The sequence below is a fragment of the Phyllopteryx taeniolatus genome, chromosome 11, assembly GCF_024500385.1.
Source record: "Phyllopteryx taeniolatus isolate TA_2022b chromosome 11, UOR_Ptae_1.2, whole genome shotgun sequence".
NCBI lineage: Eukaryota > Metazoa > Chordata > Actinopteri > Syngnathiformes > Syngnathidae > Phyllopteryx > Phyllopteryx taeniolatus.
In genome coordinates, this window is record NC_084512.1 from 9,810,943 (window position 1) to 9,828,643 (window position 17,701).

Below are 17,701 nucleotides of genomic sequence, written 5' to 3' on the forward strand. Positions count from 1 at the left end.
ATGTATGCATTAAGCAGTTTACTTACATTGTTCATTCTCTGCTTTTTCTCTGAGTGCCAGTTTGCAGTCCATGTACTGGGTACAATTCTATCTGGCCAAACTATGTCTGCCTCCATAATGCTATGTGGCAATGATGATGTTCCGCTTGGCTTTCAGCTATGACTAATCAACAAGGCAGAGTGGCTTGCTACTTGCGGGGCGTTTTATTTGATGCAGAAAAAAAGCGAGGAGGGGAAAAACAATGAATGCTCCCGGAAGATTTCAACATAATATGTTTGTGTTTTACCGACTTTTATCATGACGGTTCCCATGGAATTAGTATACACTGATCATAACCGCATACACTCCTTGAAGTCTCAGCGCCCCTTGCACAATGGTCATTGCACCGGTCTATTGCAATATTAGTCATTCGAACTGCTCTAAGTGCTAGAGGACTCTGCATCTTTTTGCACAATTGTTTTTTGTCAATGTCTCTGTCTCCAAAGTGTTCTGTAAATTGACTGTCTGTTGTACTAGAGCGGCTCCAACTACCGGAGACAAATTCCTTGTGTGTTTTGGACATACTTGGCAAATAAAGATGATTCTGATTCTGATAAGACTGCTATAATAATAGTGGATAAAACTTATGTCTAAATTATTGTTTAAGTCATTTCTTGACAAAATAAAAATGTCATTAAACAGATACACGACTGTACTTGTGAATGGTGTTCACACTTGCGTAGAACATTTATTATTTTTAATGACTTTCATTAAGAAACAAGATGCACAGGAGAGTGGAGGTGGGGCTATTAAAGATGCACTGTTTCATCCACCAAGAAGCACTCTGTGCCAAGACAGTCCAGCTAAGTAAATGTAATGTAACAAACTGCTTTGTAATGGTGAACATAATTTGAGCATAAAGACTCTACCATAGAAAATATACACACCCTGAACTGGTCGCCAGCCAATCGCAGAGCACACATAAACAAACAACTATTCGCACTCACATTCACACCTACGGGCAATTTAGAGTCTTCAATCAACCTACCATGCATGTTTTGGGGATGTGGGAGGAAACCGGAGTACCCGGAGAAAACCCACGCAGGCACGGGGAGAACATGCAAACTCCACACAGGTGGGGCTGGGATTTGAACCGCGGTCCTCAGAACTGTGAGGCAAATGTGCTAACCAGCCGGTACCGTGCCGCCCAGTACAGAAAATGGATGGATGGAATATATTTGTGTTATCTATTGCTCTTGCTCTCTCTCAATATATTATGTTACAGCCTGCTCCGATAGCAAGTTTTTTAGGACGATATTTTTTCCCCAAAACGATATTTTTTTTATGCCACTGAAATAATGATACTATAAAGCATAATAAATCAAGTACTGTACATCCTTTTAAAGAACAATTAACTTTAAATTCTAAATAACATTGGCATTGTAATGTAGAAAAATAAATAAGATAAAAAATAAATAATCAGACTCAGGCTCTGTTTGCAAAAAAAAATACTTTATCAAATATTAAACATTTGGCACATAAGTGCAGAGTCACTAAACCCACTTAAGAGCCCCAAAAAATAAGCCTGCCAAATTTGAATGAAGAAAAAAACGCCATGTACTCCAAAGCATTTGGGCTTTGTCACTGTTTTTAAATCACATGCAATACATTTTAATATCACTTTTTATTTTAGTCTTTATTTGTATTTATTGTATGAATGTTGTTGTCTTATGTACTGTATAATTTCTGCTGCCTCGTGGCTTTTGAAAAGGAGATTTATCGCAATAAGCTTATCTAGTTAAATATAGGATAAATAAAATGTAAAATAAGGCCCGCCCTCAACCTGCTGGACTGTGATGAAACCTTTTATCTGTCAATCAAATGACGCTGAAAATGAGTTCGCTGAAGTCAACTGCTGCCTGAATATTGATGTGTGCCGCTATCGTTATAGTTTATAAACAGTTACCTTTCCCATATGTGTCCGTGTGTGTGTTTGTGTGTTATGTGGGGAAGACACACAACTCGGAACACTGACATTTTAACGATGTCGCCGCGGTCGAGTGAGCTTTTTAGCTCCAACCCTTACCTCAATAGCTCATTAGCTCGCAGGCTAGCGAATGTTATAAACAGTTTATTTTCCCTTTGTCCCAGTTGTGTGCATCTACGGAGCAAACGGCGTATGTGTATGGATGGAACGATCACCCGCCCAACTCTGCCTCTGATTGGCTAGCACCAAGACAGGATTCGTACTTTTGATTCGTTGTGCAGGCGCGCGCACACACGAGGTCTTAAACCATGCATCAATGGACGCAGAATGATTATGCTTAATCCATCGGTGCTAATTTTTGTGCGTCTCAGACGCAGGCGCTCATCAAACGAGATCCCTGGATTATATGAGATAATGAATGTTAGAATATAGAACAGTCTATATAGTTCCATTTTCCTGACGATATTAACTGGGGGAAAAAAACCTTAAATCTGGAAGAATACCAGTAAACTAATTTTCCACTACTAACTTTACAGTCAAGACATTTCCAACCACAAACCCCCCCAACGTGCAATACGCTTAAAGGCAAAAACACTAACACTTTTACTGAAAACTCACAAAAAACAGCTTCATAAAAACAGCTGCCGGTAACAGATGTCATTTAAAATCTACCGTCCTAAAACACACACTGCCATGTATAATTAAGTCTCCAAACAACCTACTCATCCATTTATTTGGTTGAGTTTGTGGGGATAAAAATAATTTTCACAGAGGCACAGACGTTACAAAGTGAAAAAACGGGGCATTAAAATCAACTACAAGACAGCCCTGCCACCCCTCTACTTATACATTGATTTGGCACTCAGTGGCTAGTTACTGGACTACATTCAGTTCTAATTAGAAAAGCTTAACAGGGGTGCGCTATTTTGGGCATGAACGCTAGCACACCCACGACCCTAGTGAGAATAAGCGGTTAAGCGAATGGATGGATGGATGAGTGTGTAAAAACGAAGTGTAACGTGCAGGTGCAGTCACTGAGGCCTGTTGACAGCAAGGCAATACAATGTGAAGCAATCTCAGCTTCCCTTCTCTGATGCAACGACACAAAATAGTCTGTAAACAGATTAGTCAAGTACCCTCTGGAACATTCTCACTGGCAACACATGGAGTACATCACTTCCCATTTCTCTCCCTTTACTGCAGTAAACATTCATCTGCACATGATTAGAGTCTAAAATGCACACACACGGTACATATAAATACACTCATTTGCTTAGACCCAATTCCTACTAGGACCATACACCATTCTCCCCTTTAAACACGCATGCACGCACGCATGCACACAGCCCAGCCCTCTAAGGCTGAACATTAATGGATAGTGGTGGATTCACCCCATCCAAATTGAATGCCAATTGAATTGAATCTGCTCACTGCACAGGGTCCTAAATTAGCAATCTATTATGTTTTCTTCCTCTCCTGTACAGGCCAAACAAGTGAAGAAAAGCCATTGAAACAGTGTTCTGTGGATTAGCATTTTCACAATGTTAAATAAAAAAATTAAAAATACATCAATACTGCTATCCAGATCCACACACATCAAAGTTAAAAGCTTTCTTCCTTACCACACCCCTCCACAAGAATTTTTGAAAAAGTTTTTTTTTTTTTTTTTTTTTAAGATGTGCCATATGAGATGGAGGACACAGATCTTTGTGGATGTACTAAAGCTAAAACAATATCTTAATAGGTTTGAACTCTTGCAATAAAAAGATAATCTGGGTAAATGAAATGTTTTCTTTTCTCTCTCACCCACATCTACTTATCCACCTTATCACTATTCCTAACTTTGTGGCATACTTTCATGTGTGTCTCCTTAAGTTAAGGTCCTTTTCCAAGAATGGGAATACAGATTTAACAGTTTAGTTGTTGTTGTTTTTTTGGCCTGACAATGAAAGCCACATGTGGTGGAACCCAGTCACCGCTTACCAAAACAGGTAGGTAAGCAAAATGTGTGCTTTGTAGTGCTTTTGTAAAGTATGTGCCTCAACTTTAGGGGAATGTTTTGGGAATAATGCCGATCCCACTTCCAGGTGTGGTATAACAGGAAATACATGACTTTGGATCGTTTTTTTGTAGAAAAGAGATTAGAGAACACTGTCATTCAAAACAATTCCCCTCTACCTCACCTGCATGACAGCAGGTTGGCGTTACAATGCTTAGGAACAGGCAAATCCGTAGTAATATTTCTTAAAATACGGAGAGACATAGCATTGTATTTGTTGGGATGCTACTAACAAGAGAAGAGGTTACTGGTGACATTCAGTTTCAATTTAAAACTCTTACATCGCATTAGCAACCTTTCAGCTACTATAAAAGTCACTATGAAAATCAGTGGGATCCCTCTCAAATGCCATTGATTCACCTTTAGCTGACAATGTTCATTTACAACATGAATCACCATTAGTCAACTTCCAAAAACGTCTCCAACAAATTCCATCATTCAGTTAGTCAAACTGCACACAGTATAGCAAAAGATTTTTCTTTTTCCATTTTTAAATCTTTACATTATGTTCTAGAACTATTCTGATCACAGTGGTTATAAAACTGAGCTAAAGCTGGTACAGTACACATTCTTACTTAGAATTGCCAGCGTTAAGGCACTAAGAAAGAATGTGCCAGCGCCTCCTTCCCAAATCATACTGCTTTTACAATTAATGAACTACCTTACTTTTACAAGACAAAGAATTCAGTCATTTACAGAGGCCGACTTGCAGAAGGTTTTGGGAGGTAGATGTTTTTCCAGCCCTCAAGGACAATTGGCCCACTCAGGTTTGTGGAAAAGGTTTCGCAGTTCTGCATCGACTTTATTTTCTCCACTTTTTATGTACGTATAAAGGCAGGCGAACACATACACTGCTACAAACCATAACAAATGTTTAGATTTCATGTTTTCCCTGTTTTCCATTAGGCACAATATTGCTCATGCACCAAGGATGTAAAGATAAAGTTGTTTAACAGGTTTTGCTGTAATATGCAATGTACCGGTATGTACCTCTGGAAAATCTACAAGAAATCTTTCTTAAATAAATGTTAGTTATAATGATGCCTTACAATAATTTATCTCCTCAGATCCTGTAGTGGTATAGATCTGTTTATTATTCTGTCCCAAGCCCAGGGGAACCTTTGAGAATGGCGACATTGTTTTTTAACATATCATGATTAGATATAATTGATGCATGATATTCTATCAGGTACTCTTTCTATTGCTGCTGCTGTTATTGTTTCTGTTGTCATCACATCTGTGGGTCCACTGGACAAATTGGACTCCTTTTTGTGAGTGTTTTAACATCTCCTTTTATGAGATTATAAAGATGCTAATGTTATGATATATTCATTCTACTGCATCATCTTATATCTCCTACCTTACGTTAATAGATTATTTATTTTTATTCTATCATTCATACCATTTACTGCATAAACTCTGGAATTTCACTCTTTTATAGAATGTATATAAAATGTTAACAAAAAGTACAAATTACAAGTAAAAAATATAGGAATGGTATAACTGCAATTGGATTTCTTTAACAACATACTGTCTGCCAAAGAAAGAATTTCTGTTACACAAAACCAACTATGCGTGTCCTACAGAGAGTGCGGAGTAAAAATCGTGCAGTACCTCACTCTCACTACATTCGCTGGGGTCATCCCCATGAATGGCCATCTGGTAACGGGTGTACAGCGCCACAGACTGCTGATAGGACGCTGTGAATTGTGGGTCCTCAAAGCTGACTGGTACTAGCCTCACCTTCAAGCACAAAGTGTAAAAGGGGAAAAGCAATGAGGTTCAATGAGTGCTGTTTAATGTTGCTTAGAGATCTCACTTCAGTCTCCTTGATCATGGTTACAGCCGCAATTGACATATATTCCTTTTATGGCTGTACAAAAAGTACGAATGCATGGAAAAAAAATGATGGGATTCTAGGAGACTGAATATATACTATGTTTTAAAATAGCTCACAGTTAAACAGGCAACCTGAAGATGAGGCTAGTGCATGGCCCAACATTTTCCACAGATCGAGCGTTCTCAACTTTTATCTAACTTTTAGTACATAGCCTTGCCCCTCTCAAGGAAGCACACCAAATTTATCAAACTGCAATAACCCAATAATCTCTTTTCCACAAACACTGTGCCGCATGGCACCCAATCTGTGACTCTATCCAGTGCATTGTATGTAGAGTGCTGAGTTGCACCGGTGGCGTAACATTCCCAACAAGATTGTGTAGTAGGTGCTAATAATAATCTATTATTTTTCTTAATAATCGATTAAAGATCTACCTAATCTAGCATGAATTTGGGTGATAGAAGGGGAGCCGATGAAATTAAACTGTGAAAACTAGGAGGATTAGTAATCAATACTGAAACTGTTCCCCCAAAAAACAGACCACAATAAATAGCCCACCAACTGACTCAAGGCCAACTCAATACACCTGGAGAAACACTGCTCTCAACCATGGCGCATGGAAACATTTTCACATTATTATCTCCCTTGATTGTCTTTCTTTGACAATCTTTTTTTTCAGACTGAAACCTAATGGTTTTCACTTACCCTGATATTTTTGATATTTCCCCTAAAGTATTTATCGTTTATATGTGAAAATGTATGAATCATATAAAAACATGTAGTACATTTCTATAAAGTGAAGTAGAGTAGGGCAATGTGACATATACTGTATATAGCATGACAATACTTCTCTCAAACAAAACTAAGGATTCTTAAAAGACAGAGTGATTCTACTATATGAATTGGAACATTTTATTTTCTTGTTATTATTACTAATGTCCCTCTGGATGCATATCTATCCTCTCCCACCCACTATGAGAAGGCCAACAGCAGCTTGACCTATGCCTGCCACCCCCTGACCTGGCTCTCAGAGGGTTTGTCAGCAGGGTCCTTGTGAATTGCCATCTGGTAGAGTTTGTACACCTGGTAGGAGGCGTCGAAAGAGGTTTTGAACTGCGTGCAAGGGGGATTGGCGCGCACTAACCTCACCTTCAAAAAAAAAAAATATTGGCAGACAATAGTTAACATCAAAATACAGATAATAGGACAGGTACAATTTGAACAAGGGACAACTCACAGACAACTGATGAATGCATTGCAACATGAGAATCACAAACACACACCCTCCTTGCTCAGTGGCATTATGATTTCAAGTCAGCCTTAGTAAATAATTTGTTATCTTTTCTACGATACAACTATTGCTCTTATGGACCCCTTCCTTTAAAAGGAAACAAAACTATACAGAGAACAGTGTTATAAGAATCTGTAATAATGCACACGAGATGAACAGATATCAAATTGATAAAAAGAAGAGGAAATAATTTCCAGTGACTCACCAAAGTTTTTATTTTCTTATTTAGAAAAAAATATTTTTTGATGCATGTTGGATCTATGATGTCACTGCTGTTAGCAAATTAATTTACACGTGTTTATTATTCATACACTCAATTGTGTGTTTCAGTCTCAGAGATTAAAATAGACCGATCAAACCATGAAAAACAGTGAGTGTTTCTAATATCAAACAAATTATTATTTTGCTCAGACATTGGCTCTGTGCCACCAACCACTTCTTCAACCATAAGTTTTTTACTGGCCAAAGACACTATGTCAATTGAGTGTTCTAGACAGATAGGATAGGGGCTTGAACCTACGGTATATTGGATTTGGACTGAAGAGGGCTGGTCTCCTATGACCATTGGCATCCACTTTTTTGTTACACAGGTCCTTATAAATGAAAGAAAACTTCCCAAGTTCAATCTTTTTAATTATGTTCTAGAGCTGAAGATATGTTTCGACAGGATGAACTACTTGAGGCAGGCCACAAGTCTACACCATAGTGGTGAGATTTTTTTTGTTAGTTTTTTTGAGAGCTATTACAACAGTACTACAACATTACTCAAATAGTTGGATACTTGACTGCCCAAGAAAGTTTTATTATAATGCAAAGAGTTTTAAAGAAAATATCATCCAACATTCACCTTTCTCTAATCATATAAGGACAAAACCTCAGTCTATATAAGAAATTATAATATTTTTTTATACTGGTGGGAGGGACAAAAAAAACTGCAACTGCACTGAAATTTTTCACACCAGACTTCAATATTATTTGTTCATTTGAAAGCATTTAGGTACTACACCGGGCTGTGTTCACATTATCTCCAAATCATTGACTAAACTTTTTTTTTCTTCAAATTTTTATATTTGGTTATTCTTTTATTTCAGATTAAAAACTAAAGAAAATTAGGAAACTGTTTGACCAGTCAAGAAGGCTTTTTTTAAAAGAGTGAGTTTACCATGAGGGCACAGAATCATGTCATCATATTGCCCTCTGGTGGATGAGAGTTGACCATCACCAGCATAAGTAGAAATGATAGCTATTAAATTGGTTAAATTAATGATAAAATATCATGCCAAAAGGTGACCGTCAACTAAGTCATTTCAAAGGCAGATTCATCCATATTCACACCACGTAAAGTTTTTTTTCTGCCTTATTTTAAAAATATGCCCAAAGTATTTGTGTTGGTGTTGTCCCTGATGTAGTCAACACTTCATAAATATGTGATAAAATCTGGATACTTTAAGGTCACTTTGTAACTATTACATTGTCAGTGCTCTGAGACTATTCGTTATTATGTCGTTTAGCTTTTATGAAAGGGTCTTAAATAGATATACAGTGATTTGAAAAGTACTTGCCCCCTTCCTGATTTTTTTTATTTTCATGCATGCTTGTCATATTTAAATGTTTCCCATCATCAAATAAACTTAAATATGAGTCAAAGACAACAAGTAAACATGGCCCTGTGTGGCACACGTTATTCAGCCAATACTTGACTACAGCAAATGTCAGCGTATTAAGGCTGGTCTCAATTTTGCCAGAAGACATCTTGATGATCCCCAAGACTTTTGGGAAAAGACTTGTGGTCTGACGAGACAAAAGTTGAACTTTTTGGAAGGTGTGTGTCCCATTGCATCTGGCGTAAAAGTAACACAGCATTTCAGAAAAAGAACATCAAGCCAACAGTAAAATATAGTGGTGGTAGTGTGATGGTCTGGGTCAGTTTTCCTGCTTCAGGACCTGGAAGACTTACTTTGATAAATGGAACCATAAATTCTTCTGTCTACCAAATAATGCTGAAAGAGATTATCCGGGCATCTGTTCGTGACCTCAAACTGAAACGAGCTTGGGTTTTACAGCAGGACAATGATCCAAAACACACCAGCAAGTCCACCTTTGAATGGCTGAAGAAAAACAAAATGAAGACTTTGGAGTGGCCTAGTAAATGGCCTGACCTGAATCCTATTGAGATGCTGTGGCATGACCTTAAAAAGGCAGTTCATGCTCAAAAATCTTCCAATGTGGCTGAATTACAACAATTCTGCAAAAATGACTGTGCCTAAATTTTTTTCATGATGCCAAACATTTAAGTGTGACAAACATGCAAAAAAATAAGAACTCAGGAAGGAGGCAAACACATTCACACAACTGTATTTTGGGGTACTGAAATTACACGACTGTTCAGGAAAGTGTACAATGTACAATACAGTACATGTCAAGACACTATACTATTATGTATACCGCATGGTGTGTGGCCAGAGATATACTTTCTGAGCTAACAATAGTAAAGTTTAGGGCTCTGCATTCAGATTCTTTATGAATGCTCAAACATCCGCAAGAAGGGTGTGTCAATAATAGACAGTGCTTGTGTCTGGTTCAAGTCTTGGCCAAGAACGATGTGTCTCTGCCAACCTCATTTTAGAACCTTTGCCAGGGATTTTTTTTAAATCACCTTGACTCCCAAATTTTTAATTTTCATGTCCTCTCATTCATGGTCATGTGGGTGATGTGGTTTTAATGTCATCATCAGGGTAACATGACTAAGTCAGTGGTGTGTCTGCAGTTCCATTGATCTTTGAGAATGAGGTGTTTTTTGAGGTGTTTGAGGTGTCACTATGCATTGGTCAGCAAACCTCCAAACATAAACATGGTGAAGTCACTGAGGCTAATGATGATGGAAGAGAGAGTTAATGCTTATTTCAAGTACAAAAGGAGAATGGAAACCACCGCTGCTTACCTCCAGGCAATGAGACGAACTGTCAGGACACGTCTCGGTGAGAAAATCTTCCAGGGTTTTGGTTTGGTTGGTCTGAGTGGGAGTAGGAGGGCTAATGGTCAGAGTGGATGAGGCTCCAACACTGCTATGTTTCATCTGCTCCTTCTGATGACGCCGCTCTCTCCTCAAGTCTTTGGCCTTCCGACAAGGGGGTCGGTTGGGATCCACTCCTATACCTATACCCCAGACAGAGGAGACAGTCATAAAAGAGAAAGAGATGTGCCTCTTCAGCCTTCACAAACAGCAAAGATCATTCTTGTGCGTGGGGAACTGTGGATGGACACTATCGTAAGCAGACATCCTTCCTTCTCATTGAATTTTCACTGAGAGTAGCGTATAATTTGCTTATGATATCACTACTACTGTGAATAGTAAGAACATTAACATTGTCTGTCGCAATGCAATCTTGTTTTAGCCCCCACCCCTTCTCTCCTGCGCTTCCTTTTCAACCACGATCTCGAGACTCTTGCCAAGTCCTCCAGCTCGACGGGCATCCCATGTCAACAACTTATACGCCCACATCCTGTTTGGAGCAATAAGGAAACGAGGACCATTGCTCGCTTGTCAAGTTGCCCAACGCAACCATCAGTTCACTTTCCACCTTTCTCCTCCATCACCGTAAGAGAGGAATACCCCATCTTGACAACAGTAAAAAGGAAACCTGGCACTTGCAAGGATTCACTGGAAGAGTCAGCTGGTTCAAAGTAAAAAAAAAAAAAATTCCTTAAGTGGGGAAGCTTCTGTTCTGTATAAGGTAGATTTCAGATGCACTAAAAAGCCACATCGTCAAAATCCTTTCATATGATGCAAAATTTCCAGTATAGAATACTATAGTATCATTCTAATTATGATGTCGGTTTAAACAACTACAGTGATCTAAACCTACAATTCCCTATCAAGATTTACAGCTCTGTTCTAGTTATTTTCCTCTGGCAGAGGCACGCTGGTCAACTGGATGACAAAGGTTTCAGTTCTGGACTGTGTTAATCACACTGCCTCAGTCCTGAACAAAGCATCCCCACTCAGAGGACAATGCACAAATTCATGTTGAGTATTATGTTTAATAAATCATTTCCTGTGAAAGACAGATGCTCCCACTCCAGCGCTTAGCACTTCATAAAGCAATGACACTCTCCCTTCCTGGCTCCCCAGGCACAATCCCCAAAGTAATATTTAGCTTAAAACTTGTTTGAAACATAAAAATACACATCATAATGTAATAAACCTTTCCGAGATTTGGTCGTTAGCTTAGATAACATTCCAAGTCACATTTTTTAAACCATTTCCTGTTTTGAAAGCACACCAACTGTATTATTGTTATGTAAACTAACATGCTGTTCACTTAAAGGACCAAGTTAATGGTGAGAACATTCCATAGGTCTGGACTTAAAAATGATGTCGGCAGAAGAAAAATCTTCCCAAAATTGACTCCATAGTAACTAAAATTACTATGGAGTCAATTTTGTTTTGTTTTCTGATGAAAAATGTGATTTTCAGCCAGATTTTGGCCCGCCCACATTTTGGACATGTCGGCCAGTCACAGCTTGACACGTAGATGGCAGAAGGCGATCACATTTCCTCATTGAACTTCGATGGGTGAATTTCTTTTCCATATTTGGAACTTCCTAGATCCGAGCTCCTAGCACCTCTGTTTACATGCTAGCGCCTTTCACCAGAAATTCCATCATGGAATGAGGATATTCACAGAGGAGCAATGCAGGAGGACGTAGGAATGTTTTGGGGAAATAAGACAAGGGTTCCCCGATGACGTCATTTTCATGGAGACGTCTACTCCAGATGTTGCTACATCACTGACATGTCCCAAATCAACCGTCTGATCTATAGCAGTAACTATTACAAACCCCAATTCCAATGAAGTTGTGTAAATATAAATCAAAACAGAGTACTGTGTGTTAACTCTCAGTTTTCCTGAGCCCATATGGCAATATCCTTTATACAATGATGCCAATGGTGCTGCCTGAGGGATCGAAGGTCAGGGGCATTCAATATTGATTTTCAGCCTTGTCACTTAGGTGCATACATTTCTCCAGATTCTCTGAATCTTTTGATGATATTATGGACCGTAGATTACGAAATCCCTAAATTACTTACAATTGTACACTGAGGAACATTTTTCTTAATCTGTTGTACTATTTGCTGACGCAGTTGTCGACATAGTGGTGAACCTCATTTTTTGACACCGGAAGGAGAGCGTTCTCAATTATGTTCACCCGGCAGAAATGAACAAAGTTCAGTTAACGTTCACACAAAATTTGAACTAGTTCATGAACTTTCGTTCATTGAACTTGTTGCGGTACAAATCTGCATTTATTTATTCAAGAGGACAATGTCCATGCTATACTGTACAGTCAAATCAACATTACACTTTCAGCAATGGTGACCAGCAGCACCATCGCATAATAGGTACCGGAAACACGATTTCCTACCAGGTTTAGGAACTGCGGCTGTTGTTCTGCCATCCAGGACAGAGCCTGGCTCTTTTCTAGGTGTCTCTGAGACAGTGGGTGTGACATCTGCCTCATTCCTGTCAACTTTTGTGATATGTGGGCACTCTGCTACTTCCTTTTGAATGTCTGTAATAGCACACTCCATTCCTTTAATTGGTTCTCGAGGACCTGCAACTTCACACACGGAATCCATTGGTTCCACTACAAAAAAAAAAATAAAAAAATGTTAAATAACACCACAAGTGGGGGATAAAATTATGGAAAAAAAAATCCTCTAAAACAAACACACGCACACTAAATTATTAAAGAGAATACTCACCAGTTTCATGCTCTTTTGGTACTACTCCTTTAAAAATGAATGTATTGATCTTCTTCAAGATTTTCTTATGAGATTTGGAAGGCTGGAATTTCACAGCATGACATCTTGATAAAGAGCACAGAGTAGTATCTTTGGTTAGAATGCTGTCAAAAAAATGTGTTATCTACCTGTAATGAATCCAAATAATGAGCATGAATGCTTAGACCATCATGTTTGGAAATCATTACCTGATGGTATATTGCGGACAGCATGTCTTGTTCATTATGGGCTTGTAAACATATTTTCCACTTCTATTGAATAAAAAAATACATGGATGAGTCCAGGTTTTTTTGTTTTTTTCTTGGGCTTCAATATTAGAAGCAGGTTGGTTAAAAGCAGACATAAGTTGCTTGGTACCTTCTCCATCCTCTGTCTATGAGGTCCTGGTAGTCTTGTACTGTCAAGCTGTGAGACCACATACCTGAAGAAAATTATATTATTATCAAGGTATATTGATGAAATACATTACTATAGTTTTTAATAATAATGGTTAAAATAGTTATTTTCCAACAGAGCCAAAGCAGTAATATGAGAATAGTCTGACTCGTGTGTTTTCATTAAGCAACCAGTTTTACATTTCATCACATCCTCCAACAGTCTAGAATATTTGATTGTATAAATTATCTTTATGCAATTAATTTAATAATTTTGCCTAAAAAGGGTCATCATTCTTAATTTTTATTGACACTGTCAGAAAGGGACCGCCACATGTACACTGCAGTTCAAATAAATAAATTCTAAGACAAAAACGTAACTCAAACTTCAAGAGATATCACTTCGTCCCATGATAAGATTACAAGTGCAGTTACTAACACAAAAGAATTAACGGATCCAAATAAAACTGAACTGTCTGCGGCAGATGTACTACTCTGAGTCCCTTAGTAGCACCCAGGCTTCTCCACGTGGGATACAAGAAATGGGACAAGTGTGCAGTGTCCTTGTCCAGTGTGTTTCATCAAAATCTTGAAGTACTGCCAAGAAACATTCCCATAGTCCGCCAATAAACACATGCATATTTATGATCTGTAGAAACAGCAGCTTACATCCTAGTTCCCAGGACTGAGGGCGAAGATCTCATTTCAACCTCTGACCTTGTCTACTAAAATCATACACACAGCTTGCAAGCAACATTGACTATAACATTACCGTACTGTAGGCCTACATCTAAACCAGAGAAATTAATTGTAAACTAGGTTACACAACTGACAGGCATGCACCCATTTATTTTTAAAGTTTTCTTCGTTAAGTTGGTAGCAAGCGTTAAAGAGACTTAACTTTTTTTTAAGGTTTACTTTTCTAGCCCTGAACCATACATGCTGCTCCCATGATGTAACAAGTCCATATCACTGCTCTTGCTTTAAATTAGAGAACCACTCATCTGTATCACTCACTAGCTATATGAGTTACCATCTGAGTCCTAATTATAGCAAAACTGTCTCATCCCTCTTGAGACAGGAAATTATATTTAACATAAAAAAACATACCACTTTAGTTGTTTCTCAACAAGTGTAATTTACACTGGACATTCACATTTCAACGCCTAAAGACAGATTCTTTGAATGAGGGTCCAAATCATAGCGAATACAAATAAGTTAACGGCAGACATTTATTCACCCAGCAAAGAAGTTTATTAAGTTGTATTTTTAAAAGCTAATTTATGAGTAAGTATTGCCAAATTATGTTTGGGTAGGTGGAGGGAAGATGATGAGAACTGATGCTAGTACAATAAAAGTAACACATAGCATAGTCTGTTAAATGTGTAGTCCTCAGACTTTTAAATGTTCATTTAAAATGGAAATGTATACATTATAGACAAACTAATGTAGTGCAGGGTCATGGTTACATCATCTGACTCTACCCGTACTCATAGACATGTGAGTGCAAATGGTTGTTTGTCTATATGTGCCCTGCGATTGACTGACGACCAGTGCGGATGTACCCAGCCTCTTGCCTAAAAGAACGCTGGGACCTGCTCCAGCTCATCCACAACCCTAATGAAGACAAGCGGTATAGAAAATGCACTGAGGGATAATTTAGAACAAAATCACAACAGTAATCAGTATGTCTATTAAATGGCTAAAAATAATGGCTAACTCTCATCTATCACGTTTATCTGTGATAACACTGTTCCAAAACAAATGTACATGCTTTGATTACATAGATCTTTGGTGAACTGTCCCAATTTCAATATGTAGATCTGCCATCTCACAGGTGCAACTAAATGGATTGTGGCAAAATTCATTTCTTTCAGTAGTTCAATTCAAAAAGTGAAACTCTCAGTGATATAGTACAGATTTGCTGCACTACACACACTGTGAAATACTTTCAGATTTTCTTTTATCACAACTTGGATGATAATGGGAATGAATAAAAAAAATCCATACATACATTTTCTACAGCGTATAGCCTCACTGGGGTCAAGTCCAGCTGACTTTCTGTGAGAGGCAACCAGGCAGGGTACCCTGGACTGGTCGCCAGTCAATTGCAGAGCACGCACATGCACACTCACATTAACGTCTATAGACGCATTTCGTCAATAAACATAAGAAGCATGTTCTGATGAATGTGGAAAGAAGGAAGCCCGGAGAAAACATGCAAACTCCACAACCCTTTAACTGTGAAGTAGACGTGCTTAACCACATCTACTCTGTGCGGCCAACAATCGAAATCATTTTGAACACAGGAATTACACCTTCTGAAAAAAAATATTTTCCCCATGTACAACTACTGAGATAAATGATCTTTTCCACGGTGCACCAATGTATTGACGTGCATGTTTACCGTCACACAAGCGTGAAACGTCATTCTGCTACAGGCAACTCCAAATGTGGGACAAAGTGCTTTGGCTTCAGTGCATTTATTGTACCGGAAGGCTAACTTTAAGCAAGTAGTGAGGAAAGACACGAGTGTATATGCTCAATCACTCTTTAAGACTTTCGCCAAGATTTGAAGCTATGACACAGCAGAGAGTATTGCGTGGGCGGGCACGTCCTTGTCAATGTGAATACACGGTGCTAGTGCTAGCTAGCTCGATGCTAGTTGGCAACACACCAGCTGTCTTTAATGCTAATGTTGCAAGTGTTTATCATGAGCCAAGAAGAGAGCGTCGCTGCCAAATCAACATTGCACACAAGACTCCTCTGATATAATGCACGGGATATATATATATATATATATATATATATTATATTATATATGAATAGTTTTTTTTCCCGGACAGAAATATAAACTTTAGGGTATAAAATGAAGGGCTACAATGGTAACATTCAGAGTCCTTCACGAGCAACACTTATTGCAGCACGTATTGAAACACTTAGTTCATCTTTTGTCTGAATATATATTACACAGCGATCGGCGAATTCTCTCGCTGACAGGAAGAGCTAGTTTGTTAGCATGGTAATGTATACACTGGGCTATCTTATTAGACGCTTACCGTGAGAAAAGTTTCCCTTTTCATTTTTGCAGTAACCACAGCGGTAACCATCATCCCCACCGAAATATTCGACAATAGTATAGGAATTGTTTCCTGCCATGTTAAATCCGAAAACCGATGACAGATGGAGAGATGAATGTAGGAAGAGGGCGGGGGGGGGGCTCTCCGCCGGCCGGTCTACACGACAGACAGTTGCAGCTGTGGGTGGGAGGGGTGGAGGAAAAAAAAAACTTTATTGAAACCAGCTAGGAAGAGTAATGCCTTATTTTACTGTATAACGAAAAACGTGAATTATGAAGAACATGCAACATGATTAAGATTTTAGTTTTAATATCAATTTATCTTTTTTGCCCGCCCAACTATTAACGTCATAAGGATACACCAACAGATATGAATAGAAGACTTCATACAACAACAAAAAACATTTTGAGAGATAGAGAGAGCAATGCATGCACATAGAAAATAAATAATTTCATTTGTCAACCGATTTTCAAGGTTTACTTTTTTATCAACGTCAAATCGTGTGCTATTAATATATGGAATCAGATTTGGGCCAAGAATAGAACAAAACCTCTTGCAAACAAAAAAAAAATAAGACCATCAAAAAAAAACTTCCCGAACTACAAACAAAAAATAAGACAGTGATAAATATAATTAACTCAAGGGGGAAAAAATGTAAAATACAGCAAACACATTCAGGTGGCAAAAATTACACGCTGTACTTAAGTACAGATACTGGCGTAAAAGAAAAAAACACTATGGTCATGTAAAAGTAGAAGTAGTTTCAACTCAAAGTACAGTGAATCATGTTTAAAAAAACAAATGAAAAATAATTGATAAATTGCCACAAAGGGGGGGGGGACTGCGCTTTCCCTCCTTTATCAACTTGCATATTGCTCGTACCAAGAAGAAAAAATAAACCTGGACACAGCTTTGCTGGAGGCTAAATTCTGACAGGAGAATCAGGACTGAACTGACAAGTCCTGCATGAGCAAACAAAAACACAGAAAAAGTTAAATTAGCTAATGATGACCAAAAAATTTTTTTTTGTTATCATCCTTAGGCTTACATGTATGTTTTTGGGTTTTTTTCAGCTTATTTGGAGACTTTTTTAACACTAGTAGCTGGCTATTAGGCACAAAACAACATACTGGCCAAATGGCCGCAAAACATTATTTTCTCTGACAACATAAATGATCTTAAATGAGGTAATTGTTGGGGAAATTCCATCTGGTAAGTCAGTGGTGCTCCCGAGTTCACATCATCCATGTTACTGCTGTCTGTACCTTTTTTTTTTTTTAACAGG

General features: G+C 38.3%; 1 protein-coding gene across 7 annotated transcripts in view; it reads right to left on the bottom strand.

The window, feature by feature from the left end:
- The window catches only part of LOC133485589 (arginyl-tRNA--protein transferase 1), a 62,354-nt gene extending 45,791 nt beyond the window's left edge, over positions 1–16,563 (bottom strand). For 2 of the 7 annotated variants that reach the window (XM_061789528.1, XM_061789527.1), the window contains exons 1-8: positions 16,396–16,563; positions 13,320–13,383; positions 13,151–13,213; positions 12,924–13,027; positions 12,584–12,805; positions 10,098–10,312; positions 6,886–7,014; positions 5,640–5,768 (exon numbers count right to left, since the gene is read on the bottom strand). In XM_061789528.1, the coding sequence (XP_061645512.1) occupies positions 5,640–5,768; positions 6,886–7,014; positions 10,098–10,312; positions 12,584–12,805; positions 12,924–13,027; positions 13,151–13,213; positions 13,320–13,383; positions 16,396–16,495 (1,026 nt within the window). In that variant the 5' untranslated portion in view covers positions 16,496–16,563. Of the gene's footprint in view, positions 1–5,639; positions 5,769–6,885; positions 7,015–10,097; positions 10,313–12,583; positions 12,806–12,923; positions 13,028–13,150; positions 13,214–13,319; positions 13,384–15,743; positions 15,919–16,395 lie in introns of those variants that run through there. The other 5 variants (XM_061789533.1, XM_061789532.1, XM_061789529.1 and 2 more) reach the window with 4 other exon arrangements.
- Between the last annotated feature and the right edge of the window lie 1,138 nt (positions 16,564–17,701).